The 27,371-nt window shown below is 44.4% G+C and overlaps 1 protein-coding gene across 1 annotated transcript in view; it reads right to left on the bottom strand.

Moving 5' to 3' along the window:
* Window positions 1-27,371, bottom strand: part of LOC102442254 (kalirin RhoGEF kinase) — a 279,390-nt gene that overhangs the window by 101,892 nt on the left and 150,127 nt on the right. The window contains exons 12-14 of the mRNA XM_023757300.1: window positions 21,408-21,616; window positions 17,987-18,161; window positions 4,929-5,124 (exon numbers count right to left, since the gene is read on the bottom strand). Of these exons, the coding sequence (XP_023613068.1) occupies window positions 4,929-5,124; window positions 17,987-18,161; window positions 21,408-21,616 (580 nt within the window). The remainder of the gene's footprint in view (window positions 1-4,928; window positions 5,125-17,986; window positions 18,162-21,407; window positions 21,617-27,371) is intronic.

A 27,371-nucleotide genomic window follows, 5' to 3' on the forward strand; every position in this document is an offset into this window, starting at 1 on the left:
CAGATGTCCAATAGTCCTTCCGTTACACGCAGTTACTAGACTATTTGGCATTGTGCTTATTTGGGGCTCAAGGCCACAGTTAGTAATAAACTCTCACTTCACTTGCCTTTGCTGCCAGGCCTGGGGGTGGCAGGGGGGACTTTAATTTCCTCAAGGAGAGGCATCTATGGTCTAGGAAAAGAGTTGGGGATTCTTGGTTATACTGCCCATTCTTGTAATATGTGTTTCGACTGTGTTCTTTAAATATATATATATATCTGCCTTGGATAGAGAACACCTTTTTTTCTTTTTTCTCCCCCACCTTTCCACTTCTCTTTCCACTTCACTGCCTCAGTATTACACTCAGTTCAGAAATTACAGTCCTTTAATCAGGTTTTTAGATCAGTATTATCGACCTTGGCTCTACATTGAAATCACCTGGGAAGTTTTTAAAAATCTGGACCCATTCCAGACTAATTAAGTAAGAATCCCTGAGGGGTGGGGCCCAGACCTTGGTATTTTAAAGAAGTTCCCCATGGGATTCTAAATACGCAGCCAAGTCTCGAGAACGCTTGTTTTACATCAGGTTCTCTTCTGCCCTCCTCTCAGACCTGCCCCCCCAGGTCCACATTCCCATCAACCCCAGAGTAGCTTCCATTTTGGAAAAACACAGGCCTTTCCTTCCTTTTACAACATAAGTAAAATTATTTGTGGCCTATTATTTTTACCTACATCTGTTTCACCCACAATGATGTTCCATCTTGATGATTCAGCCAATATTATTACTGAGAACTTGCTATGGGCAGGACACAACCCCCTGCCAGAGCTGGGAATGTACAGAGAAGGAAGGAAGAGTCCTGCCCTCACTGTAGCTGCTGCAGAAGCTACAGGAACACAAGTAACCCCAACCAAATGCACTGTGTGCTGGAATACTAGAGTAATGTATGATCACCATCAAGCTCTACGGACCCCTTACCATGCTCAGGAATTATCCCACTGCAACCTCAGAGTGACTCTCTTGGGTTGTTATTCTCATGATCGATATTTTCCAGAGAACGGTGAGGCTTAGAGAGTGAGTCACATGCTCAAGGACAGCCAGGGAGTAGGGGATGGGGGTTGGATGCCAAGCCTCTCCTCGCTGCACCTTAACCTCTACGCTCAAAGAGAAAAGTGATTCCCCCGCCACGCCCCCAACTTAATTTATTTTAAAATTTATTTATTTTCAAATACTGTGGTTGGAATAAATTTTAGGCATCACTGCCACAGACTCCAGAGATGTTTTCACTTCAAAGCCTTGCATAAGGAGAGAACTTGAAGCTGTGATTCAACCACAAAAGGAACATATCCACAGGGCATATGGCTCTTGTGTTATTCGTAAGGTCAAGTATAACAGTCGCATGGCCAGGTTACTTTGGACCAGCGGTTCTCAACCTGTGGGTCGCGACCCCTTTGGCGGTCGAACGACCCTTTCACAGGGGTCGCCTAAGACCATCCTGCATATCAGAAATTTACATTACGATTCATAACAGTAGCAACATTACAGTTATGAAGTAGCAACGAAAATAAATTTATGGTTGGGTCACAACATGAGGAACTGTATTTAAAGGGCCAGAAGGTTGAGAACCACTGCTTTAGACAGAGGATCTGTGGCATAACCAATGGTGATTATGGGGCTGTAGCATGGAAAGTGAGAATTTTAGGAATCAAGGTCCACCTGCCACACTAGACAGAAGAAGAAAGTAAGGTCTACAGAGAAAAAACAAGGCACTTCCAACTTTTGATGGAGGAACTGGACCCTGAATTCAGCCAGCATATTCCTCCACCTTGACTCTTACCAGCAAACACCTCCCAACTTGAGGCTCAAATAGACACCGCTAATGTGAGGAAAGCACAGTGAGCAAGTGAGGAGAGTGTTCCTACTTTGCCTTCTATTCCTAAGGCTGATGTCGATTTAAGCAAAGGCTTTTGTTCTGGTTACAGTTGTTGGCACCCAGAGGGATTTAGTAGAACCTGGCTCAATGTTATAAACTTCACACCTGAAAATAAGTATATGGAAATTCTCTACTTCCATTTACTCCTACAAAATCAAAGCATAAGCCTTTAATTTAGCATGAAGGGCTAAATATCAACCAAATTATTAATTTTGCTTATTATCCTTTTTCTAACATAACATAGCTCATTAGATGTACATCATAATGCCCAAGCCCCTTATAGCCTCCGTCCAGCGTCTCTCAAGTCCTGCATCCTTCGGCCGCCTGGGTCCAGCTGGGTCCACCCCAACCTCCCCCTCCCCACTCCAAGCTCTGACATGACTCTGCCCTCCTGCCCCCCAGTCAGAGAGGAGATAGCTGCCTCCTCCGCAGGACCAGGCTTTCTGCAGCAGAGTGAGTGTCCCTGAAACCCCTGGATTCATTCCCCGGGAAGCCTCCTGGGCCATGCCAGACTGTGCAGCTAGATGAGGCAGGAGCGGGGAACAGCGAGTCCCAGCAGAGAGGCCTGAACAGGCCAATGCAGCCTCTTTTGACAAAGCTCATTTCTAGAACAGGATACTGTGGGGGTGGGCAGCCCATCTGCCTGGGGTGTTTTCACCCACGCAGCCCTCATGGTTAAGGTGGCCGCCAAGCACAACTACCCCCCGCCCGCTCATCTTAAGCAGTCTTCAGGGACTGCTAGCTCCCAGCAGATTTTCCTGTTACCGTGGATACCTGGCTCTTGGCACAGAAGTGGGCTTCCCCCAGGTCATGACAGAACCCTGGTCCTAAGTGCCACAGGTTTCCAGGCAGACAAGCTCCCTCCTGCCAGACACATCAATACTGAGGGATGAAGAGTGAACATCCCTGTAGGGCGTCTCTCCCCAGGCCTCTCTCCCAGGCACTGTGTCTGCATTATCTCACACTTCCTAGGCTTAGCTGGACAGCCAGCTATTGTGAACATCATGAGGGCAAGCCATAGGGTAAAACCCTGAGTCCAGAGGAAGGATCACAGTTTCCCCCATTCCCTGATAAGGCCTTTAAAAAGGTACAAACTATCATGTGCACACGATTTACCTGGAGATTTTGTTAACATGCAGATCCAGATTCCTAAGTGTGGGATAAGGCCTGGAGTTCAGCATTTCTAATCAGCGCTCAACAATGCCAACAGTGCTGGTCCATAACCCTCGCTTTGAGTAGCAAGGACCTAGATTGGCAGTGGTACATCAGATATCTGGAAAGCTTTGAAACACAGGTTGGTGGGCACAATCCCAAGAGATTCTGATGTGATAGGTCCAAGGGATGGGCCTTTAAACTTGCATTTAAAAAAATATATTTTTATTGATGTTTAGAGAGAGAGGAAGGTAGAGGAAGAGAGAAAAACATCAAAGTGAGAGTGCAACATCAATTGGCTGCCTTCTACATGCCCCCTAGTGAGGGTGGAGCCCGAAATCTGAGCATGTGCCCTGACCAGGAATCGAACCAGCAACCTTCCAGTGCATGGGATGATGCCCAACCGAGCCCACCAGCCATGGCTAAACTTGCATTGCTAACAAGTCCTCAGGTGCTGCTGCTCTGGGAGCCACATTTGGGAGTCTCCTGGGGCATTCATTTCATAGATATCAGCTGTTGTGATTTAACCACTGCATGAAAAGCAGTGGTCTCAGCCCTGGCTGCACAGTGGAATCATCTGAGAAGCTTTTGCTGATTGATGCCCAAGGCCCATTCAGAGGTTGTTAAATCAGAGTAGCTCGGGTGTGGGGCCTGGGCATTGTCATAAAATAGTCAGCAATAGACTACAATGTGAATGACCCTTCCTGGGGCTGTATGAGGAGGCACAGTCTGCACACCTCTAAACAGACCTGTTCACAACACAAACGAGAATTCAAGGAAATGTCCTGCTGACCAAAGCGAGTAGAATTTACTAGGTGTCTCTCCTCTGGTTAGAAGTGAAGTTCCTTTGAATGCTGGTATGTACTCTTTCAAGTCATTAAAAGAAACACAGTACCCTAAAGTCAAGTTTGATTGTTAAGATCCGCCTAACAATCCCATGCTTGTAAATATTCTTCATGATCAACAGGGATATAGACCAACAGTGCTTTAAAAAGTCGGTGGCCTGAGCCTATGTCTGCCCCCTCTATCCACTGAGCCAAACCGGTTCGGCTGTCTGCCCCCTCTAAGAGGGTAAGAAACCTGAGCCAACAAGGGTGAAGGGGCCTGGGTTCTAGCACTCCAATGGTATGTGCTCACATGACTGGTTTCTTTTCCTAGGCTCGTTGGACTAGTGACTGTGATGGTTCCCTCCAGTCCTAACAACAAAGGCCGGTCTGGAGGTATAACAGTAAGGTGGCGTGCATTTCTAGGGTAGTGAATAAATCCTGAGCAGGAAAAGAAGTCAAATCTGGGTAACTCGACCATGTTTTTTTTTTTGAGGAGTTATAAAATTATACAACCTTGCCATAAATTTTTATCAGCACTTCTTAGACTCATGCACAGACCAGCGATAAAACACAGGTCTCTGAGAGGCCTGGACTGGAGACAAGGAGCCAGCCCTGGGGGTGGAGAGAGTGTGTGTGGGGGGTTATAGGGGGTGGAATAGCAGATGTCTACACATTTGAATAGATTCACAGGGATGGCTGACTGCTTTTGGAGCCCACCTGGTTTGTTTTTCCAGGCCACCATTTTTTTTTGGAATCTGCGCTAATTTCTACCACTGGTTTCCCCCCATTCTCTCCACAGCACCAGGAGAGCCTGGTCCTAGTCCCATCTTTACTACCGCCTGACTGGCCAGCCCCGCACAAGTTATTTCAGCTCCCATGCTCAGTTTTCTTCTTCTTTAAAATGGGGGCAAACATCTGTTCCTTATACCTGTAGGACTGAAATGAATGAACAGTGTGGAAGTGCACTTTGGAGTCAAGCTGGTGTTCTTGTTTTCATCACCTCCCCGCCAGGAGAACAAGGCTGGGACAGGTTGCCTACCTGAGGCCTGGACCTCCATGATGTACTGGTGCAGGTCCTGGCCCTGCTGGATGACCTCGAAGGTCATGTTGTTCATGGCCAGCTTCCGCTCCGTGTGGCGCTGCAGCCGCTGCTCTGCCAGCGTCAGGTCCTCCGTGTTGAAGTCATTCATCTGCCGGAGCAAGTCCTCGTTCCAGGCGTCTAGTTCTGCTGTCACCTGTGAGGGAACAGCCATCAGTCCAGGTTCGCTGGTCCAAAGGCTGCTAAGCTCATGGATCCCAAGCCTTATTAACTAACCTGACTCTCAGATCAGTCTCGGCTTTGCATCTCTTTGACTCTCTGACTCCATTTAAGCAACATGGCCACACACTCATGCATGCATGCCTTTGAAAGTGTGTTTCGATGTCTACAGCAACAGCAGTGGAATGGCAGGAGACGTTTATATGATGAATTATGGTTTATAAAGTGTTTAGTACTCCATCCAGTTCGAGCGCAATGCCCTGGAGGGAGGAAGCTGCTCACTCAGACAGGTGGAATGCCGTGCGGAGTTCACCCTGCTCGCAAGGGGCAGACCCGAGGCTGGAGCTCAGGTCCTCTACTGACTGCAAAGACTTTTCCCACCACACCACACAACTACTCTAGAACACCTCATCATTGGAGAGTCCTCAGAACTTAAGGATTAAGTGTAGCTCTTTTCAAGAAACAGAAACGGAGGGCTGGAGAAGCCCAGTAAGTGGCCTGAGGTTACACAATCAATGAGAGCTGGTGTCCATCCACGCCAGGGTCTTCCTCTGGTTCCTGTGGTCTTTTGTGCGGGTTCTCTCCCTCTATTACAAAGGCTGACACCCGGAGATGGCGACTGTACAAGGGGAAATGTGTAGTGCAGCTACAGAATCCAAGCAGATTATACTCTATTGAAAGGCACTAACAATTCTAATAAAGACGGAAGCATGTAACGAATGGAAACTGTCTTATTATGAGTTTGCTCATCTGTTATTGCTTTACACCTCTGCTCATGTGGCTTCCCCTCATCTACTCTCAAACAGGTTGATTGCACAGAGTCCAAATCCTACACTTCCTTTGCAAATGCTGCCATCATTCCCAGGGCAGGAACTCAGGTGTACCGAACTGGGTGGTAATTCCACCTGGCATGTGAAGCAGATAGAAACTTTTCTAACATGGTTTTCAGGTCTGTTTTCTTGTGCTGCCCCCACAGCAGCCCCAGGAAGGCAATGGCACAGGGACTGTCACCCCGTTCCCAGAAGAGAAAGTGAAAGCCTCATCCTGGATGCAACAGCCACAGTCTGGCCCAGGCAGCCCAAGCACACATCCCAGAGCCCAGCTTAGTGGTTTTCATGATGCTGGCCTCGCGGCAGCTGGCACTCAGCATAACCTCCCATCAGCAAGAGCTGCTGCTCCAGCAACATCAGGGACAAAGGGAAGGAGAAGCCCAGCTGAAGGCAGCGGGAGGTGGCACTCTTCTCTCTGTGTTGGGGCCATGCGACTGCGGGGAAAGGCAAGCAATGAGGAACTAGGGGCTGCTCTCTGGGACACTGGTTTCCATTCTTTGTCTAACAGTGAGACCTTTCTTCATTGGAAGTGTACCACTGTCTTTGACGTAGAGGTGGGGGAAAGGTAAAAACACCACCTCATGCCCCCACATCTTTTCAGGTCAATGAAGGGATCCACTGGGCTCAGCAGGCAAACCTAGTCTCTACTTATTGTGGGAAGCTTGAGGATCAGATTGCCAGGCAAAACAGGTTTTTGTTGTATCCATCTTTGAAAAGTACTGCATTCTCTAACTAGAGAAAGGAATTAAACTAAGAGATAAATGACATAACTTATGAGATGATTTATGAATAGGCTTACATAGACTACTAGGCTTATAAATGTTTTTCTTCTTGTACTTAAAAAGATAAAATCTAACTTATTCTATATAATAAAAGCCTAATATGCAAATCGACTGGAATGACCAGTTGGCGGGGGGGCGGGGCCGGCGAGTGTGCGGCACCAGGCCAGCCAAGGCAAGTGCCACTGGGCAGAGGGAGAGGACAGCAATTGTGAGGAGGGGGGCGGCGGCAGAGGGGAGATGAGGGGCGGGGTTGGTTACACCCAGCACTGTCCCCTGATCAGCCCGCAAGGGAGTCCAGACTATGGCTAAGGCCCATTCCCTGGGGGAGTAGGCCTAAGCCATCAGTTGGACATCCCCAAGGGCTCCTCGTTCGCAAGAGGGCACAGGTCGAGCTGAGGGACCCCTGAGTGCACGAATTTTCATGCACCAGGCCTCTAGTATACAATAAAATACACATATAGGGTGGGGCAAAAGTAGGTCTACAGTTGTTCACATGGAAAATAATACAATAATTAATAATAGTACAAGAATAAATCTGTTTTGTGTACTCACAAGTGTAAGCCTACTTTTGCCCCACCCTGTATTTTAAGCATTAGTTCTAAGATTTTTGACAATGTTATACATCCATTTATCCATCACCAAAAGCAAAATATGAACCTTTCCATCACCCTAGGGAGTCCACTTGTGCCTCCTTCCTGTCAGTTCCTGCCCCACCCTCTCCCACTCTGGTACCGCTTTCTGATTTATATCACAGACGTAGCTTAGCCTATTCTTGGATTTCAAATGAAATCACAATATATACTCTTTTATGTCTGGCTTCCTGTGTTAAACACGTTGTATTTTAGATTCATCCAGGTTGTGTGTATCAGTAGTTCATTCCTCGCTACTGCTGTCCATTGTATAGATGTGCCACAATTTGTTTATCAAGTCTCTGGCTGATGGATTTTTGGGTTGCTTCCTGGGTTTAGCTATAATGAATCAGGCTGATGTGAAAGTTCTTACACAAATCCCTCTGTGGACATAGATATTCCTTTCTCTTGAGAGTTACCTAGGAGTGCAATTGTAGAGTCATCGGGTAGGTCTTTGTTGAACATTCCCAATAGGCATGTATGAAAGTTCCAATTGCTCTACTTCCTCACCATCACTTGGTATTATGAATCTATTTAAACGTAGGAGTATGTGAAGTGATATCTCATGGTTTTAGGATGACTAATGATGGTGAGCACATTTTCATATGCTATTGTCCATTTGTATCTACTTTTTAAATGTGTTTTTTAAAGTCTTTTGCCCATTTTTCAAAAACTAGGATAATTATGTTTTGATTATAGACTTGTGAGATTTTAATAGATGCTGGATATAAGCCTTTTTTAAGATAATATATTGAAAATAGCCCAAACAAAATTTTTAGTCCATTTCTTTGCCTACAAACTAAGAGAAATTAGAATAAAACTAAGACAACAAGCATGAAAGGAAGAGCCTGCCTTCCTTTCTATTTTGGCTTCTGTTTTGTTTCCATAAAACTGAGTCTATGACAGGTCTGTTTGCTCTAGGGAGATCCCAGAGGGATCCCGGGGCCAGGATCTGTGGAGGGAAAGGTCGAGGTCCCGGGGAGGAGCAGAGCAAATCAGAAGTGCTTGCTGGGACAGAGAGGCTCAGAGGTCTGGTATCGAGAATCTGCATCTAAACCAGCCGTGGGCAAACTACGGCCCGCGGGCCGGATCCGGCCCATTTGAAATGAATAAAACTAAAAAAAAAAAAAAAAAAAGACCGTACCCTTTTATGTAATGATGTTTACTTTGAATTTATATTAGTTCACACAAACACTCCATCCATGCTTTTGTTCCGGCCCTCTGGTCCAGTTTAAGGCCCTCGAGTCAAAAAGTTTGCCCACCCCTGATAAACCAAATGTGAAATATGTCCACATTCGATATCCACTATTTCTGTATTCTTTTTCTCCCCTTCCCTATCTTCTTCCACCCTCACCACCTAAAACCAATAAACAGAGGGCTCAAATCTGTTACGAGGCCTGAAGAATATGAATTCCGAGGAACTACTCAGCAGAAGGCCTGACTCCTAAGCCGCCCTTCCTGTACTTAAATGCTTTTTCCTCTGTGCCTGACTCTCTCTTCCCATTTCACCCACACACTGATGCCCAGAGCCTGGTAACGATCTGAATTGTGTAATGCTTTTTCCTGATTGATTTGTGTATTTCTAATGTTTGCTGGAATTTAAATTAGTCTCTTTTCCACAGGGCGTCCCCAAAAATGTATACACACATTTGAGCGAAGAGCTCAATTGATGTTTCTTTCTTTTCAGATTTAATCCATTGGAATTAATAATTATTCAAAGTGTGTATACATTTTGGGGGGATACCCTGTATTTTCTATTTGCTCAAGGAATGTTCTTTCATTGGGTTCCTCCTCTCTACTTTCTTTTTGGGGTACAAGGCTGGCATAACAGGCAATCATTTATTCTTTTTAAGAAAAAAATTTGTTTTCAAACCTAACGCTTACCTACTGCTAATGAACAAACCTAGCTTTCTAGCCTCATCTCCTGCACTGTTACATGAACTGATCAGTGAGCTGCTTTCCTCACTGACCCTGAGAGTTAGCTCTGCCCTCTCCAGTCTCCCTCCCTGGTCCAGTGGCCTTGAAATGCCCCTCCTCTCAGTCTGTTCAAGTTCTCACTGCCTTCAAAGTAACCTCTCTGGCATGAAACGACCCCCAGGCCAGATGTTTATCCCTGGCTTATCTCATCACATGGGGCAGGGGCTAGTTTGCCAATAGAGAGATAAGACTCTGAAAAGAAAAACTGGCACTGGGAATGAATTCAGTGCCTTAACTCCATCTGGAAAAGAAGCCTGGAAGAATTTGTTCAGGGCAGAAACTAGGGCCTGAACCAAATAAATGAAAGAACACAAGGTGCCCACAGGGAATTCAGCTTTTAATCGACCTATTTTGCTTTCTCCTTCCACTCAATTAACTCCTTCTCAGCTCCTGGCCCACTCACTCTTGGCTCCAGTGGCCTCTCTCTCCCTGGCTCTCCTGAATTAATTGGAGTGTTAGGGTACAATGACCTCTTTGAGAGACACATTGGCAACATTTCTATTCTAACAACTGTCTACTCTAGAGCCACAGCCATAAGGGAAATCAGAGAAGGAGCTAAACAGAAATTTATAAAGGGTAAGAGGCAGTGGGAAATGGGAAGGCTCACACCAAAACGAAGCCCAAGGCTTTCCTGCCAGACGAGATTCACTGAATCCAGCATTCTGCTGCCAAAGATTAACTCTGGGGACTTGGCTTAGCAGCTGCCTTGGGCTCTGGTCTCAGGAAGCCCTCTCCATTGATTCCTCCCATTTTCTGGGTCTTTCCCAGTATTTCTATGAAGAGAACACGTCAGCTTCTCCCCTCCCAATGTTTTATTCTACACCTGCCTGTACCAAAACTCACCTGCCCCTCTCTTCCCACCTCCTGTGGTCTATTCCCATCAACTCAGCTCTTTGTTATCACCTGCAAAGTTGGAAATCTCACTGTGTAGTCCTTTTCTTCAGCTCATGATAATGATCACAATTGAAAAATAAATTTTACCTTGTGCCTGTATTCCAGTGTAGACAGTGTGTTAAGAATTTGACTAACTTTCTTTTATTAAATCCTCACAGCAACTCTGGCAGGAAACTAAGACACAGAGAAGTCAGTTCATTTTCCCCATGGTCACAGAGCTGAGCATCCAACTACATACAAAGTCCAGTGCTCTTGACCATGGTGTTATATCAATAAGGCTGGTCCAAGAATGATTCTGAGGGTAGCTTTCTTTTCATTATTTTCATTTCAGAGAAGTGCCCATTTAATCATTCTCCTGTTTTCTTCTTAAAAGAAAAACAACCTTCATTACAATTCCATTTTCTTTATTAATCATGTGTTCCTTGAATAGATCAATACATTGAGTTTGTGACCATTTATAAATGCCAGGAATAATTTACCCTTGCAAGAAAACACACAGCCTACAGCCTTCCCCCAATAGGATATTTTTGTTTAAGAGTTTGGTTATGTTTTGTGTGTGTGTGTGTGTGTGTTTTTTCTCTGCCAAATCACTTAGCACAGAGGTAATGCTAACCTATCTAGAAGTTTATGACCCCTTAGGAGCATTTTTCATGAGGAGGAGACACATCTGCACTATGATATTAGGGTGTGAGTGGTGGGAGGGGAGAATCAGCAGGCAGAAGTGTAGCCTGCCCCAGGTAGGCAGGAGCGATGCCTTTGCTTCTCACAGCAGCTGCGTGAGCACTCAGGGGTTCCCCAGTGTGACCTGGGGACCAAGTCAGAGAGAAACAATGGGGAGTAATATGATGGCATATTTGACTGCTTAAAATATGGAAGCAAATACAGATATGAAAATATACTGTGCATAATAATAACAATGCCAATTACAATGCATTAAGTGTTGATTAAGTGCCAGGAGCTTTGCTAAAAATGTTCTATGTATTAACTCATTACATCCTTAATAACCCGATGGGCCAAGAATTATTATTCCCATCCCCATTTCTAAGATGAGGAAACCAAGTAACTTGTCTAAGGTCACACAATTAGTAAAGTTGGTGAAACAGGTTTAAGTCCAGGCAGGCTAACTCAAAACACTACATACTTGATGACTGTGCCATCATGTCTCTCAGCAAATGGTGTGTGTGTGTGTTTATATATATGTATATGTGTATATCTATCCCATATGTTACATATATTAAGGTCCAAACCCATTCCAACTAAGAGTGGGAGAAAGGGTCCAAGGCATTTAATTGTGGTGAGATTGCTCTGAAATTCATGGACTGTCAATGGCAAAATGAGCATATTTCTGTTTTACGATGTAATTATTTTTACTAGGATGAGAAAAGTGAAAGTTAAATATTCTGTACTGACCTACACGTTGTGGATGGTAGGGAAATACATATTGCAGTGAGAGACAGTCAGTTGCATGGGAAGAACTACTTTATCTATAATGGGTTTGTATATTGATATAGGTTACCACTATAAAATTAAAATAAACTGAATTGCCATAGTCATCTATTCTTCTTGTCTAAGAATATAATGTAAAGTTCTTTTCTGTTAATTGATTTACACAGTGATGAAATCAGTGAATTCTAATGTAGATTATTTTAAAGGTATATCATACTATTTCCCTAATTTAGAAATATGTGATCCATCTAAAGAGTTAAAATATTTTTTATGTAGCTATATGAAGACCTTTGGGGATATAACAAAAATTTTCTGGAAAAGCAAAAGGACTTGGCAGGAAAGAAATACACTCAGTTGTTTTTCGTTTTTGGCAACATAATGTAAGAACATATTGCAACATGCTGTAGTTGATGAGTTCCAATGTTCAGCTACCTAATTTCTATTCCAATTGTATCGTTTGGATAACTGAACAAGTTTTATGACCAATTTCATGTTCTTTTCTTCATTATCATCATGATTAAAGCTGAAATCTCTGATATAATCATGACTGATCTTGAGTGGTTATTTTGTCCTTATCTTTGCTTCTTAATCAGTGTGAGACTTGTAGAAATCTATTCTGTTTTCTAAAGACCTCCCTTTGTTGAAGAGCTCCTACAACATCTTTTGTTCACTCGTTCTAGTGCTTATCAATGCCTCAGTGTCAGAATTATTTTCTCCCCTGTAAGCTAACCACCTAGTACAGGAGAAAGTGAAGCCCCATCTAACCTGGTCAATACTTTAAATGGCCAGTGCTATAGCAACAATAAATTAAATTTATTTTGATAGACTGAAGAACTGGGTCAGCAAAAAAAAAAAAGTAAAATTTGAGAAGGAAAATATATAAAAAGCTTTCATTTACGTTAATAAGAAAGTCAGCATATTCGAAGCAATTACCTTGAAAAAACAACCAGTGGCTTTTAAGAGAGCACAGGCCTAGACGAGACTGGTGATGAAGTCACTGAAAAGGCTACTGTCCCTGGGCTACACTGGGAGGTGCCAGTGTCCTGAACACGCCACATCCAGGTGTGTCTAGTAAGCCAGGCGCAGCTAACTGAAGTCCCTTCGGCAGCAGGTGAACAGGGGAGTCAGGTGTCTGGAAACCGTGTCACATCAGAAAGAGGTAAATGAATTGGAAATATGTACCACAGAGCAGGGCTGACGATGAAACAGTCATCAAATTTTTAAAGTCGGAGGGGAATGCAGAAATAACTTACACAATCCCAGCATTTTTCAGATAAAGGAAAAGAGGTCTATGACAACCATTTTTAAACATGTTCAGGCTGCCAAATAAAAGAGGGAGCAGATCCAGGACCAAAGTGTAGAATGGTGAAGAAATCCTGAGCTCCCTCTTGTCTCTCCTCGCCCCCACCCCCTGCTCTGAGCTCTGGAAACATTCTGGTAGAGGTTGGGGTGCATCCTCCAGGGATGCCAAATCCTGGCCACCAACTTTGTACCTGTCCTCTAGGTGAGCTCTCTTCTGGAAACCTTCAGTGGGCAGCCTGACAGACTAGGCATTCCTGCCTCCGTGTTCCATCAAATCATGAGCCTCTCCCTTTCATAGAATCATCACACAGTACAATGGTTGGGTTCCTGTGTTTCTCCCCAACTGGTCCCCTGATGCCAGGGGCTGTATCCTCAATGCCCAACATCGTTTTGGGTACAGAGTAGGAACTCACTAAATGTTTATTGAGTTGAATTTCTATCAGATAAAAGGTTGACTGAATGATCTCTTTCAAAAATAAAATGCTAAGGGCCTCTGCATACAACCAATTGAACAGTTGGGACCACCAGTAAATTACAATCAGGTTGCTCTCCTCCAGGCAGAATTTTTTCTTTTTTCTTTTCTTTTCTCCTCTTTTCTTTCCTTTCTTTTCTTTCCTTTTCTTTTTTTTTAAAATATATTTTTATTGATTTCAGAGAGAGGAAGGGAGAGGGAGAGAGAGATTGAAACATTAATGATGAGAGGGAATCATTGATTGGCTGCCTCCTGCATGCCCCCTACTGGGGATCAAGCCCGCAACCCGGGCATGTGCCCTTGATTGGAATCGAACCTGGGACCCTTCAGTCAGCAGGCGGACACTCTATCCATTGAGCCGAACTGGATAGGGCCAGAATTTTCATTCTTGAAGGCCATTTTCTCCAGCCTCAGCCTGGTCCCAACTTGTCCTAACGTGGATCCTATGGATTTAGAGTTGGCTAATCGATTCCTCACTCAGGTTAATTGTACAGATTACTTTTTAGGTGCACTGAGAAAACTTTGTAATTACAGAGTCAGAGATTTAAAAGAAAGACCATAACTGTGACCCATTTTCATAAAGTCCCTCATGTAGAGTATCTTTCTTGGTGTCATTTCTAGTCCTCTCCAACGTAGGTGAGCCCACCCAGGGGATGCTCAAGATTATCCATTGATAACAGTGAGAAAAGTTCTCTGCCTATACATATGCACATATATGTTATGTTATAGGCATGTATATTATTAGATCAAACCAATAAAAATGATCGGCCATTCCCTGAACTTCCACTGGTAGAGGGAGTCTGTCCAACCACCTGGCAGATGATGGGACAGGGGAGGGCTCCTCAGGGACGGGAGGCGGGGGAGCGCCCCACTGCAGAGGGGCTGACTGTGGCTCATTTGTTCAGTTGCTTTCATCACGTTTCAAATTATTGTTCTTTTCATGTGTCCAGTTAAATGGATTTATCTACTATCTAGTTTTAACTAAACTAACCTTCGCAAAAAGACACATGGCTCAACAAGTTCCTCAAAGACAGCAGCTTGCAGATAACACTAATCATGAAAGCACAAGAGAACTTTGAACTCTTTGTTGGCCACATGATGGGGTAAAGAAACACTGACAATCTAATCAGATCTGTCAAGAAACCAGGCCAAACACATAACTGGAAATGATCCAGAAGAGGATTTGAAGTATGGAACCCCAACATATAATGAAGAAGCGGAACTTTGCCCTAAGGGCACATTGAGTTTTGAGATTAGTAGTCAGTGGTGTAAGACATGTGTAATTTATACACTATTATATATGCATATATGGGGGGCACAAGTTCAAAATTACTTTATTGAGAGGCTGCATAAACCAAAGAGTTTGGAGACCACTGGACTGTTCTTGCTTCTAAAAATATTTTTTATTTCTCTCTGATCATCCTGATTAATTGTAGAACACTTGGCAATGCACGGAAGCATCAAAAACAAGAAAATACTATCCATATTCCTACCACCACAAAATAAGCATTACTTGTATTTGGTGAAGCATCTCTTTTGTCATAACCATTTCATATAAAATGTTTTTCATAGAGGGAGGCTGACCCTACAGGAGAAGGCTTTATAAACCATCTATAGGCGCCTAAAAAGGTATGGCAGGAATGCAGCTGCCGTCCTGGTTTTTGAACATTTGCTGAATCCATTTGGGAAGAGTTTCACGCTTATTGGCGGTACGCTATGGCCTTGTCCCAGGTTACATTGTGGGAGCCATCTACACCTTTCTTAGTGACAGGAGGAGACCGGTGCAGCAATTCCTATACTCCCTTCATTCTTAAATTAATTAGCCCATTTCGGCCATCAGTGACATGGTTAAGGAGCCTGGCTTAGATCTCCAGATGTCGGGGGAGCAGACCTGCTCTGGTTTTCTTGGGTAATCCCAAGGAATTCAGAGTATGTCCATAGATTCCCTCCTTTATGGGGGAAGCACAGCTTTGGCCCTGCAGTGACAGCCCTGCCTGCCTTATGTCAGCGCCGACACGTCTCATTACAGAAACCACCCTCGGTTTCACATTCTGAAACTTCTCTGGACATTTGCTCTTCATCCCCACAGTGAAACTCTAGCTGGAATTTGAAATAATCTCATCACCCTTAAAAATCACTTCTGACAATCTGATTTGAAGCAGAGCTTTTCTGTAGGTTTGGCAGGATTTCCTTTTTTATCTAGGATGAAATGCAGCATTTTCCCCAAGGTTTGGGCCACATGCCAAACGGGGAACAAGACCCCTTCACTGCCTAATCCAGAGGGTGCAGAGCCTCATCACCATTTTTATCTCTCTCATTTTATTCGGCTCTCATACTATGGCTCCACTTTTCCTCTACAGCATCCACAACCAGCTGTCCAAGTTGTCCGGGATTCAGGGTGGGAGGGGGGTTTTAGTACAGACGGAGGCTGAAGAATGCAAATCCATAATTTAAATGTCAAGCTCCCCTATTGCAACATTTAAATAAGATCCATTTGATTTACAGCTAGCTGTTTTTTTAAAGAATATTTTTTTTTTTTGCACAGATTTTGGGTTCTTTTTCAGGAGTGAAAATGGATTTTCCCAGAATCAACTGCAGGCAAACGCATCCTTGTGATACCTCCAGCTGATGTCAGGTGTGAAGTCCCTGGCAAAGCGAAGAAAACAATGCATTCTGGAAATAAATCAGCAACCCTGACCTCAAAACCATAGCCATCTAATGAAATAACATGTAAACACCCAACTCTCAGATTGTTTCCTTCCCCTTAAGCATTTTTTTGATGTGGACCTGGAACGACAGGAGAGTAAATAAAGAACACAACAGCAAAATCACCACACCTGCTAACGTGGTCCTCCCTGGATGTGTTCAGATGTGTTCATTCTCTACAGGCGAAACGAAACTGAGGAGGGACCATGGGAGCACCTGGGGCCTACATCACTGCAAGCGAATGCAACCTCTGTTTATTTCTGTGAGTTTCACTCCCAATTACCAAAGACTCAGAACTCACACCCCTCTATCCGGTCTTTATTGCCTTTGTCACCCTGCCTCTATGAAGTCCACCCTAATCACTCTTCGCTGCATGCTAATATCTCTAATTTCCCACTGGCATTTAAACTGTTCTTTCAATATATGTTTAATACTACTTGACACCTGAAATCCTTTTGAGTGTAGATTCAGACTAAACTAAAAATACAAAGTATAAATAAGTTCAACTAAATTTATAGAGTAAGTTGAAAGGATAGTTTAAATCCACATTTAAAGACTTAAATCTTTCCCTTTGTCCCACACGGCCCAGAAGGAACCTTTAGAGCAAGAAACGGCAGTGGTTTCTGGGGAGGCAGGAGTATTAGGTTTATGAGAAGAGAAAGATGGTAAGAGAGGAAGCAACGGGAAGGACTGCTTGTCTTTCACAGTTTCTATTCTAAATATAAACATTTTTGGGGTCAGGATTGAAAAAAAGGGCAGCTGTTGCCAGAACGGTTTTCTGGTCCTCTGAGGGATGGGATATTGGAGCTTTCAACATTAAAAAAAAGACGTTTTCCTTCCAAACCCATTCCAAGGAAATTTCCACAGTTATTGTTGGAAAGATCAGTCCCAGACACCCAGAAGCCCCAACTGGGAAAGATGGTAGAAATGCAAAACAAAGTTTTATAAAGGTGGATAGAGAATTGAATTTTCCTTTTGCCTCACCAGCCAGGAGCAAAAAGAAGACAATGCTTTTAATCTAACCCTCTGCCTCCCTGAGAAGGACAAAGCACCTGAGTGTCTGATACTCTCCACACCCCAGAAACCCTACTGCCCTGGCTTTAGTTACTGACTCACAGCAAACAAATAAACAAATAAACAAACAAACGGTGGATATTGTTCGGGCTGACATTATTAACAAGTATCACGAAGGGGACATGACTAGACCAGAACACCCAATTCTGACCTTTTGAGAATGAACTGAGGAAGCTGTGCAATGACCACCAAATGGCCTGAGCACAGACTTACCTTCTTAATAAGCAGAAAGCAAACTGAGGACACACAGATCTTCCTTCCCGTGGCTCCTGGTTTTCCTGGATGCTGTGTGATGTCAGCTAATCTCTGACCTACAGTCATCAACTGAGAAGATCTCATTTTAACACCTACCTACTCGTGACGATAAGAATTCCAGGACTCTACCTCAAGCCCCACACAGCCAACTCCATGGTCTTTTAGGAACCAAAGTACCAAGCGTCCAAAGCACAGCAACCAAAACCTCCTCAATGAAGCTATCCCCAGACAGTAAAACAGAGGAACTCTACTGGGCAGCGGAGGTGAGAGGGACGGAGGACTATAACAAGGCAGAATGAGAACTTGTTGATTTCTATAAGTGTATCCTTGATGCAAAATCCATCCATTCTCCTTAAGCTACACATCCTTCCTCAACCCTGGGGCAGCACACTTGGCCAGGCAGCAGGCCATTTGCAGGCCTCCCAGCGCTCTCCATGGCTCCCTCCCACCGCTCCCCCGCCGCCGGCTCTACCTCGATGGTGTACTGCTCAAAGATGCGCAGCTGCAGGAAGATGTCCAGCTTGATCTTCCGCTCATGGAAGAGCTCTTCCATCTGCACCTGCGCGTCGTCCAGCTGCTGCAGGACCGACTCGATGTGGCTGATGGAGCTGCTGTGGGGGGTCTTGTTGTTGGACACGGCCGAGTCCCTGTGGCAGAGGGGGAGAGGAGGGAGGGGCCTTGCATGTTAGAAGTGATAGAGGAGCAGGGGGCCTTCCTCTTCTGAACAAGGTGGATGGGAATCAGCTGAGTTACTCAAGTGACAGCCATTTATCAAACTCCTGCTGTGAGCCAGGCACCATCTGCTTAGTAGGTGAACCAAAGATACATGCATCCTCTTTGGGGTTCACAGCACAGCAGCTCGTCTTGGAGAGCATAAAATATTGGGGAAATGGAATGATTCCATGCATATGTGTACTCTAATATGTATAGTTTTATACACACACACATACACATGCATAAGAGTAGACACATTAAACACAATGCATTAAGAGTTGACACATTAAAGACACAGAATAAAAAAAAAACTCTTCCTAATTTTACTTCCCAGGGTTGTTGTTAAAGGAAGACCATGGCTGCCAGTATTATTCACCCACTTCATAATGTCATGCCAGGTTACAGGCTGGTGTCCTCACACAGGTTCCAAGCTGTAGTTAGACAGCACGGGACCTGGAGGCTGCAAGCCTGGAGTAAGTCCCCACTCTGACACACATGGGCTAGTAGCTTTGGGAAATGACCTCCCGAACCCCAGTTGCCTCCTGTAAAGTGGACTTAATAATCCCTGCCCTGCTCACTTCACAGTTTGCTGTTAAACAAGACAGTGTATGTGAACATGCTCTGTGACCAGGTACGTGCTGTATGGACTACTGTTACTCCTGAAAGGACACAAGTGAAATATCAGGTGCTGGTTGGGGCACCGGCTCAACTGGGGAGAGTAGAGGGAAGGGCTCAAGAGGCTGGGACAGCAACAAGGTTTCAAAGAGGATGGGTTCTGATTTGGGCGTGGAATCCAGCCAGGAAGATGGGAGGAGTACACTTTCTGAGTCTATAAAGAAGTATTGGGGGGAAGGGGGATTACAGGTTGTAGAGGGGAACCACAAGATAAACACACTGACTTGCTCAGAGAAGTAAGATGGTGGAGACCTCCAAAGAGATCACTGTAACAGGAGAACTGGAGGTTAAGAAGGTAACATCCCATAGGGCCTTGGGTAAGCTAGAGCCCTAAAACTTGAAATAAATGGGCACATTCAATATCTTGCAATGTCTTGCTTTCTTATACAGTTTAAGAAGTCAGAGGACAAGGGGGAAGCATTAGTTCTGAATCCTCTCATCAGCAAGCTTTCTGAAAACCAGGCCTTTGTGTCTGTGTATGTCTCAGAAGCAGTGGTATCTGAGCTCAGACTACCTGCTTCTGAAGGGAGCATAAGACCAGTTTGTCAAGAGCTTCCCCTACTATCATTCAGACGGCTCCCAATTCTACCTCCTAGCCCTAGCCTATTTGGGCATGAAACCCACCATTGCGTGGATACCCCCAGTCACGAGTCACATAGAGATGTACTCACACTATGCATTATGCACTTGTTGAGAGCTTTGCTATTGGGAGGATGTGGCTGTTCTTTCTGACAATCCCTCTCAGTCTCTCTACATCACACACCTTCTAGAAGGAAGAGCATAATTTCTGACCATTCTGCACAGCACCAACATCAGTGTCACACTCACTGGGAATCACAGAGAGGATGGGAAGCCAGGTTAGGGACTTCAGTGATGAGTGCCAGACCTACAAAAGATGTGTGCCCGGTGTGTGTGAGGCAGCCAGCCAAGGCCCATGAGGCACCATTTACTCCTTTTTCTGTTTGCCTGGACTTGCTGTCAGGGAGAAGAGCCCAGGCTAGAGTCAGGCTAAGGGGGGGAATACATGGGCACCAGTGGGTCTCGGTCACACGCCTATGATTCTCTCTGAAATCCTGGGTTAAACTTGTGGAACTGGCATCGGCCACGTCATTGCCTCCACCATCTCCGTGTAGCCTTCCACCCTTAGCTATGGTGCAAGTTGGCAGCTGTTAAGAGCAAGTGGCATCTCCACAAACCCAGCCCCACGGAGATTGAAATCAGCCAAGCTTGTGAAAAGTATTGGGAGAGAAAACACAAAACCATCACAAAATCTCAGCGCTGACAGATCTGGAGTGAGCCCCTTAATCACACAGCTGAGACCCAGAGAGGTGAAGTGCCTGCCCACTATTTGTAATTTTCTTCAGAAAAAAAGAACAGTGGAGTTTCCTAGGTAAGCAGACAAAACTGTCATGTGTTATGTATTCATGAAGATGAATCTAGGGATCAAGGGACAGAGACTGTCTTGTTAGTATGCAACAGCAAGATGCAGAACATCTCGTGTGCATATTTAGAGTAGAAATAATTAATTTCCAACAGAAAAACGTGCCAGGGACGTTGAAAGGTAAGTTCTCATTGTTTATCTAATTAGACAACTGATATGGGGGAAAGCCCTCTCACTTGAAGTCATCCCCTCAGGTCCTGGCTTGGCTGGGACTTGTTGATGAGATTATTTCTGTCCAGAGCTGGCAGAGGTCTCCGCACTCAGTGATGTTGGGATAGGAACAAGTCCCTGCAGGCAGGCCTCATTAGCACCATCAAGCCCCATTCAGACAGCACCTGGGCACAGCGCTGGCTGCTGAGGGCCTGCTCCAGGCTTCATGACACTTTATCTGAGTCAGGGCCCTTGACAGGAGCAGGAAACTAGATGTTAACACCAACAGAAAGGAGGCAATGGTGCGAATGATTCTAAATAAATATGAGGTTTTGGACAAGATTTTTCTTATTAGTTATGCTAGTTTATGTTGACACAGGAAGATTTTTGTTATCTGGGCATCAAGGAATGGTGGAAAGGTTCCAGGTGGGTAAGGAAGAACAGAGCAGGACACCACCACACACTCCACGTGGGCCAACGCCAACCATTTTGGGTCACATTTTGCTGACTCGGGCACTGGAGTTCAGAGTTCAACCTGAGATCAGGATCCAAAGAACACTATATTCCTGATGGCCCTTTCTCCATGTGACTAAATACGCCATAATTCTTAATGAAGAGGCTATTTGTTTTTCTGTTCAGTTTTGCTGATTTCTGTTGTATTTATGTGACTTATTGATTGCTGAATAACATCATGAATGATAAATAATGCTTTAGAAGATGAGCGCTTTTCTGTTTACTTTTTCATTTTAAACTCAAGTTGCATACAGTGCAGGCATTTTTATATCAGACAGATGGAGACACTGAAGATCACACACGACCACAAAGCTGGTTGTGGCTGAGCCAAGACCGGGACATGACTTATCTCGTGTCTAGTCTGAGGCATTTCCCACTGGAAAGCACCGCCCGTGCTGACCTGGCCTCGCTGGGCTCCCCCAGGGAGGGAGGCGCTGACCTGAGCTGCTGGATAAGGTCTTCGCCTTCCTTGATGACGTTGAGCGTGGCGTCCAGAGTAGCGGTCTGTTGCTGCTGGAACTGCTTGATCAGTTCCTGGACCGCATCCACCGAGTCTGCACAGACATCCTCCAGCATCTCCTTCTGCAGGTCTTCCATCCATGTCCACAACTGTGGGGAGAGGGCAGAGACTCCACTCAGGGCAGACAGGAGAGGCCAGGGCTGGGGCAAGGGCAAGGTCAAGAAAGTCAGGCTGGGGCCATGCAACCTACCTTCACCCAGGCAGTGCAATGTCAGACTGTCCTCATCAGCACACTTAGGGGTTGCTTTGTGCTTCTACATTGAGACCCATCTTTGCTAAGTTTACCCCGTTAGTGTTGCATTCCCTAAGGATGGGAGGCACCCCTGGCTTAGCTTCCTGGTGGTTCAGGGAAACTGGTGGTCTTAGAGCAGGGAGATCACTCATGTTTGAAGAAACTGGGAAGAACAGGAGACTGTGATGAACAAATACTATTTTATCTTTCAGAGAGGAGGAAAGGGAGGGCTCCACACACTTTCTCCAGGCAGCTAAATGTCAATTCCTAGAAATTTATCACCATTTTGCTAACATGCAAAGAAGAATGTGATACTCAATAAGAACCAAATGAAGTCTAATTAAGGAAATATATGCTGCGTTAAATCATTTTGTTCTTTATGGGATTGCTAGGTTGGTTAGAAATTTGAATGCTAAAAGAGGTATCTTATCTTAAATAAGTATATTTCCCCCATGATATTCAAGATGATGAAATGCAGTCAGAATATTACTAGTAGCTAGGTGTAACCCTGGCTGCTGAGCCTACACTCAGTGGTTAGAGCATAGGCCTGCACACTAAAGGGTCTCGCGTTCGAGTCCCGGTCAAGGACATGTGCCTGGGTTATAGGTTTGATCCCCAGACCCAGTTGGGGTGCATGTGGGAGGCAACCAATTGATGTGTCTCTCTCACATGGATGTTTTTTTCTCTCTCCCCTCACCCCTCCCGCTCTCCCTCCCTCCTTCTCTTCTAGTCTCTTAAAAAAAAAAAATCAATGGAAAAAGTATTTTCGGGTAAGGATTAAGGAAAAAAAAAAAGCTTGGTACAGTGTTTTGAACAGAATAAGCACTGGGAATGATGAAGAGTTGAACTGAATTACTGAAAACTTTTATTGATAGCTCTTCCTCATACTGAAACTAGGTCGTCAGTGGCCTGCCACAGTGCTCCACTTCTAACTACCCTTGCTGAGCATTTTCATAAATGACAGGAGGAAAGATGAGTCGGATGTTTGCTTAGAAACAGGGAAACTTCAGCTGGCTAGCAAGAAAGATAAGCTCAGGGCTCTACCAGGGGGAAAAAACAGTAGAGAGAGAGAGAAACTGATAGACGGAGTCAACAGATGTAGATTTTGGCTCCTGTTCTTCCCATAACTTCTGTTGCCTTTGAGTGAATTGCTATCCCCTTGCTCGCCATGGCTTCATGTGTAAAATAGGTTGGGGAAAGCATAAAATGAAGTTGTCAGTTACTTTCGGGTTCTAACCTTCTGTAAGTTAAAAACATGGATAAGGCCCCGGCCAGGTGGCTCCGTTGGTTGGAGCATTATCCCCTACACCAGTGGTCGGCAAACTCATTAGTCAACAGAGCCAAATATCAACATTACAACAGTTGAAATTTCTTTTGAGAGCCAAATTTTTTAAATTTAAACTATATAGGTAGGTACATTGTTATTAACTTAATTAGGGTACTCCTAAGGCTTAGGAAGAGCCACACTCAAGGGGCCAAAGAGCTGCACGTGGCTTGCGAGCTGCAGTTTGCCGACTACGGCCCTACACAAAAAAGGTTGTGGGTTCCATTTCTGGTCAGGGTACATACCTAGGTTGCGGGTTCGATCCCCGGTCAGGGTGCATATGGGAGGCAACTGATTGATGTTTCTCTCTCACATCAATATTTCTCTCCTCTCTCTTCCCCCTTCCCCTCTCTGAAATCAATTAAAAAGATAAATATCCACTTTGAGAATATTATTTCATCTATTTGGTTTAGTATGGTAAATCATGGTATGGCCTTTGTAATAAAAGGCGAGAAAAGAAATAATAGACAAAAACAGTCTTCAGATTTTGGACAAGTTATTATTTGTTCTTTAGACAGGAGAGAGAAGAAGATGAGTTAACAAGATCAATAAGCCCTGGAGGTAGAAAATAACGGTATAGAAAGTGTCCTAAACAGGTGAGAACCTCTCTGAGCCTCAGTTTCATAATCTGCAAAGTGGGAGAATAAGAACCTGCTCACTTCAAAGATTATTAAGATTGAATGATATACGTATTATTAATGCTTTCAATAAACATATAGCCTTATTAATAAGCCTGTAGCATTGTGATGATAGCTATAACCAAATTATTATTAGTCAGAGTTCCCATCATTTAGCAGCTGGCAATTTGGTTGTAATTAGTTCAATTTATTTTCTTTACAAATAAGCTTTTTGTTATAAAAACACAAAACAAGTTTTTCAGAACATATAAACTGGAATACATATTCCTATAAGTATGAATGTATTTATTTCAAATTCGTATGAAATCAGGATTTCCGGATATTGGTCATTATAGCTTAATGCTACTTCACACTTTCTGGTATGAAGGAAGGTCTACCTTCAAGAGAATAGCAGGCAGAGGGAAAGTTTGAAGTACTCCTTCATTTTGGATTTGATAAAAGATCAACAATGGATTTGGTTCTTCAATATGCTAGGCTGAGCTGGGCCTCTGTTTTCTGTTTTTACTGCTTTGTCCTGGGATGTCTAAGGAAAGCCTAGAGCAGGGGTAGGGAACGTCCGGCCTGAGGGCTGTATAAGGCCCATGAAATCATTTGGTCTGGGGCTGCCAAAGCATTAGGGGTGAGCTAATTAAATGTTTGACCAAGTATAGCAGGCTAATTTTTAAGTTGTAATTTTGTATGGCTCGTGAATGATGTTATAAATATCCAAATGGCCCTTGACAGAAAAAAGGTTCCCCACCCCTGGCCTAGAGACTAGAAAGTTCAGATATTTCTAAGGATGGGTAGGGAGAAGGAAGGAAGGAAGGAAGGAAGGAAGGAAGGAAGGAAGGAAGGAAGGAAGGAAGGAAAGGGGAAGGAATGAGAGAAGGAAGGAATGAAGGAAAGGAGGGAGGGAGAGAAATGTGAAGAGGGATAAAAATTGTGAATGTGGAGCAGGGAATTTAAGAGGAGAAAACTAACTCGATGTTTCAATGCAGTGCAGGGACTGAGACTGAAGACTGGCCAGGGAAGTCTGGTACTCACTGATACAGGAAGGAGAGAGACAGGAACGAGGCGAAGAAGTATCTTGAGGATTTTATTTTATTTAAGGTAATTTTGTTGTCAGTACCATCCTTAAGCTATATTAATGGCTTCATCGCTTGGAGGTCCTTTCCCCCTCCTCAATAAAAATTTGACCATCTCTGCTGTAGGTCTAGGAAGAAAGTGTCATTCTGTTCTCAGGAAATCCACCATGACTAATGACACGCCTCCTGGTGATCATGCAGCTAAATTGTAGAGAGAGTCAAAGACAAAAACTGCTAAAACAACAACAACGAGGTGTCAGAGTTACAAACAAAAAGACTAGGGACATCTGAGAACACCTACTGACCTCAAGTCCATATCATCAGAAAAAAGTGTCCTCCTTCTAAATATTCTTTGATGAATGAATTGGAACTGACTTTTCAGATTTCTGTTCCTATATTCCACTACATTATAAAGAAACTCTTGTCTCCCATAGTTAAAACCTTCTGCTGAGGAAAACCAGCTAAGAGATAAACAAGCAAGTACAAGACCAGTTGCCACACAGCCCAGTGGTTAGCAGACTGGTGAGGAAAGGAAGGTCTACCTTCGAGAGAATAAAATGTCAAAATGGCTAGTAAGGGAAGACGATCTGATGCAGAGACAGGGAAGGAGACCAAGGCACTAAGACAAAAGCTCCCTGACATCTTTCTCTATTTTCCCTTCTGTAAACAAAACAAAACAAATAAACAAAAAGCCCAGAGGGAAAGGAGTTCTCGAATAGAATTGATATTTACTGAGGATAATTCTTTTTAAAAAATATATTTTATTAACTTTTTCCAGAGAGGAAGGGAGAGGGATAGAGAGTTAGAAACATCGATCATCTGCCTCCTACACACCCCGCACTGGGGATGTACCTGCATCCAAGGTACATGCCCTTGAACCGGAATCGAACCTGGGACCCCTCAGTCTGCAGGCCGACACTCTGTCCACTGAGCCAAACCAGTTAGGGCCTGAGGATAATTCTTGATTCTGCCCTTGTCTGGCTAGTTTTCTGACCAGGGGAAAACTACTTTACTTCAATTACTTCATATTTAAAATGAAGTGAGTGTGTGTATGTGTGTGGTTTTTCTAGCTTGTCTCTAAGGTCTCACATGCTATGGTTTCCCTCCAAAGCTGATATAAAGACAGAGGCAGTAATAGAGATGCCTCTTTAACTGAAAAACTGCACTCACAGCTTTGACATCAAGACATCCAAAGTCCAGACAGTGTAGCACCCGTTTGAGGGTAACTGTGTTAAGACACTATGACCAGACTTAAGTAAGTACCAGACTTCCCTGACAAGTTAAGACACTAGTACAACCTGGAACGTTTGAGTAGAAAGCTACTTGAAATTCCAGGGGACCATATGCAGTCACTCCCTGGTGGCAGCAAACTTAAATTGCAGACTCGGGTGCATAAAGTGGACAGAAATAAACATCATTGTCACTAAACTATGAGTAAGGGTCAACTGTCCATTTCTTAGGCTGTAATTTTCTACGATATGACTGTCCTGTAGGTCTCTTTCCCTTTATGTGTCCATATGACTTATCCCTGGAGAACATGCCTCGATTGCTTTGAAAAGAATCCAAATCAGAGAACCACTTCTATTAATAATTTACTAATTAGCAGGCAACCAGTGAGATCCTGTCAGGAGGATCCCCACTTTAAGCCATCACAAGCTAGTAATTGCCAGAACGAGGTAAAATTATGGAGTGAGGGAGGGAGCTTGAGAGCAGCAAGCACATGGTTGTTCCTCCCCCAATTTGGTTCCTGTTTACCCTCTGCTAGTCCTGCACCTTCTCCATCAACCCACCTGCTCCCCAGAGAGAATCTCCTGTTTCAGCCATTTCCAGACCCCCTCTTCTTGATCAAATGCACCTGTGCCGTGCCCCATTCGTGCAGGACACTGCTCTCTGCTTGGCAATGATTGCCTGGTCCCTGCTGACATATACACTGAGATGGCTTCATGTGGTGTTTTTCTCAGAGAACACATATGGTTGTGGCCAAAAATATCTGAGTCCAAAAGAATGGTCCTAATTTGAGAATTTCCAGAGCCTTAGTGGGGGCTGAATTTAGGGAGCCTTTCAATGCCCTGCAGAAGCTTAGCTTTAAGAGTGAAACCAGTGAGGTCAGGAGGGGCCAGCCCATGCTTGCATGTGAGGCAGCCTGACTGAAGGGCCACTGAAAAGGCAGGAAGCAGGGGACGTGGGAGGGAGGTTTATAGAAACCACAGGCTTATGGATGACTGGTTAAGAAAAGAGGTAATGTTACTTTTCCTGCAGACTGGCTGCTGCTCACCTCTGGCCGCCATCGCTGCTCCACAAGACTGACCTCTGGAGATGTTGAAGGAGCACCAATTCCACAGCATGAACCACCCCTGCCCTAATTTTGAAGAGACTGCTTTTCTTTGGCATTGACTACCAGCTTTTATTTTTTAAATAAACACCATGGCAGTTTGGCAGCAGAAATAGGGAATGAAGCTGTGTTGTCCTTGAGGCCATCATTCCCTGTGGAAGACGGATTTCGTTTTGGTTCTAGAGTGGGTGGGTAGAACATGTATATGTATGAGTGTCTGTGGTATTTGTGTGTGTGTGTACGCACACACATGC

Source organism: Myotis lucifugus, unplaced genomic scaffold (assembly GCF_000147115.1).
Source record: "Myotis lucifugus unplaced genomic scaffold, Myoluc2.0 scaffold_105, whole genome shotgun sequence".
In the NCBI taxonomy this organism is placed as follows: domain Eukaryota; kingdom Metazoa; phylum Chordata; class Mammalia; order Chiroptera; family Vespertilionidae; genus Myotis; species Myotis lucifugus.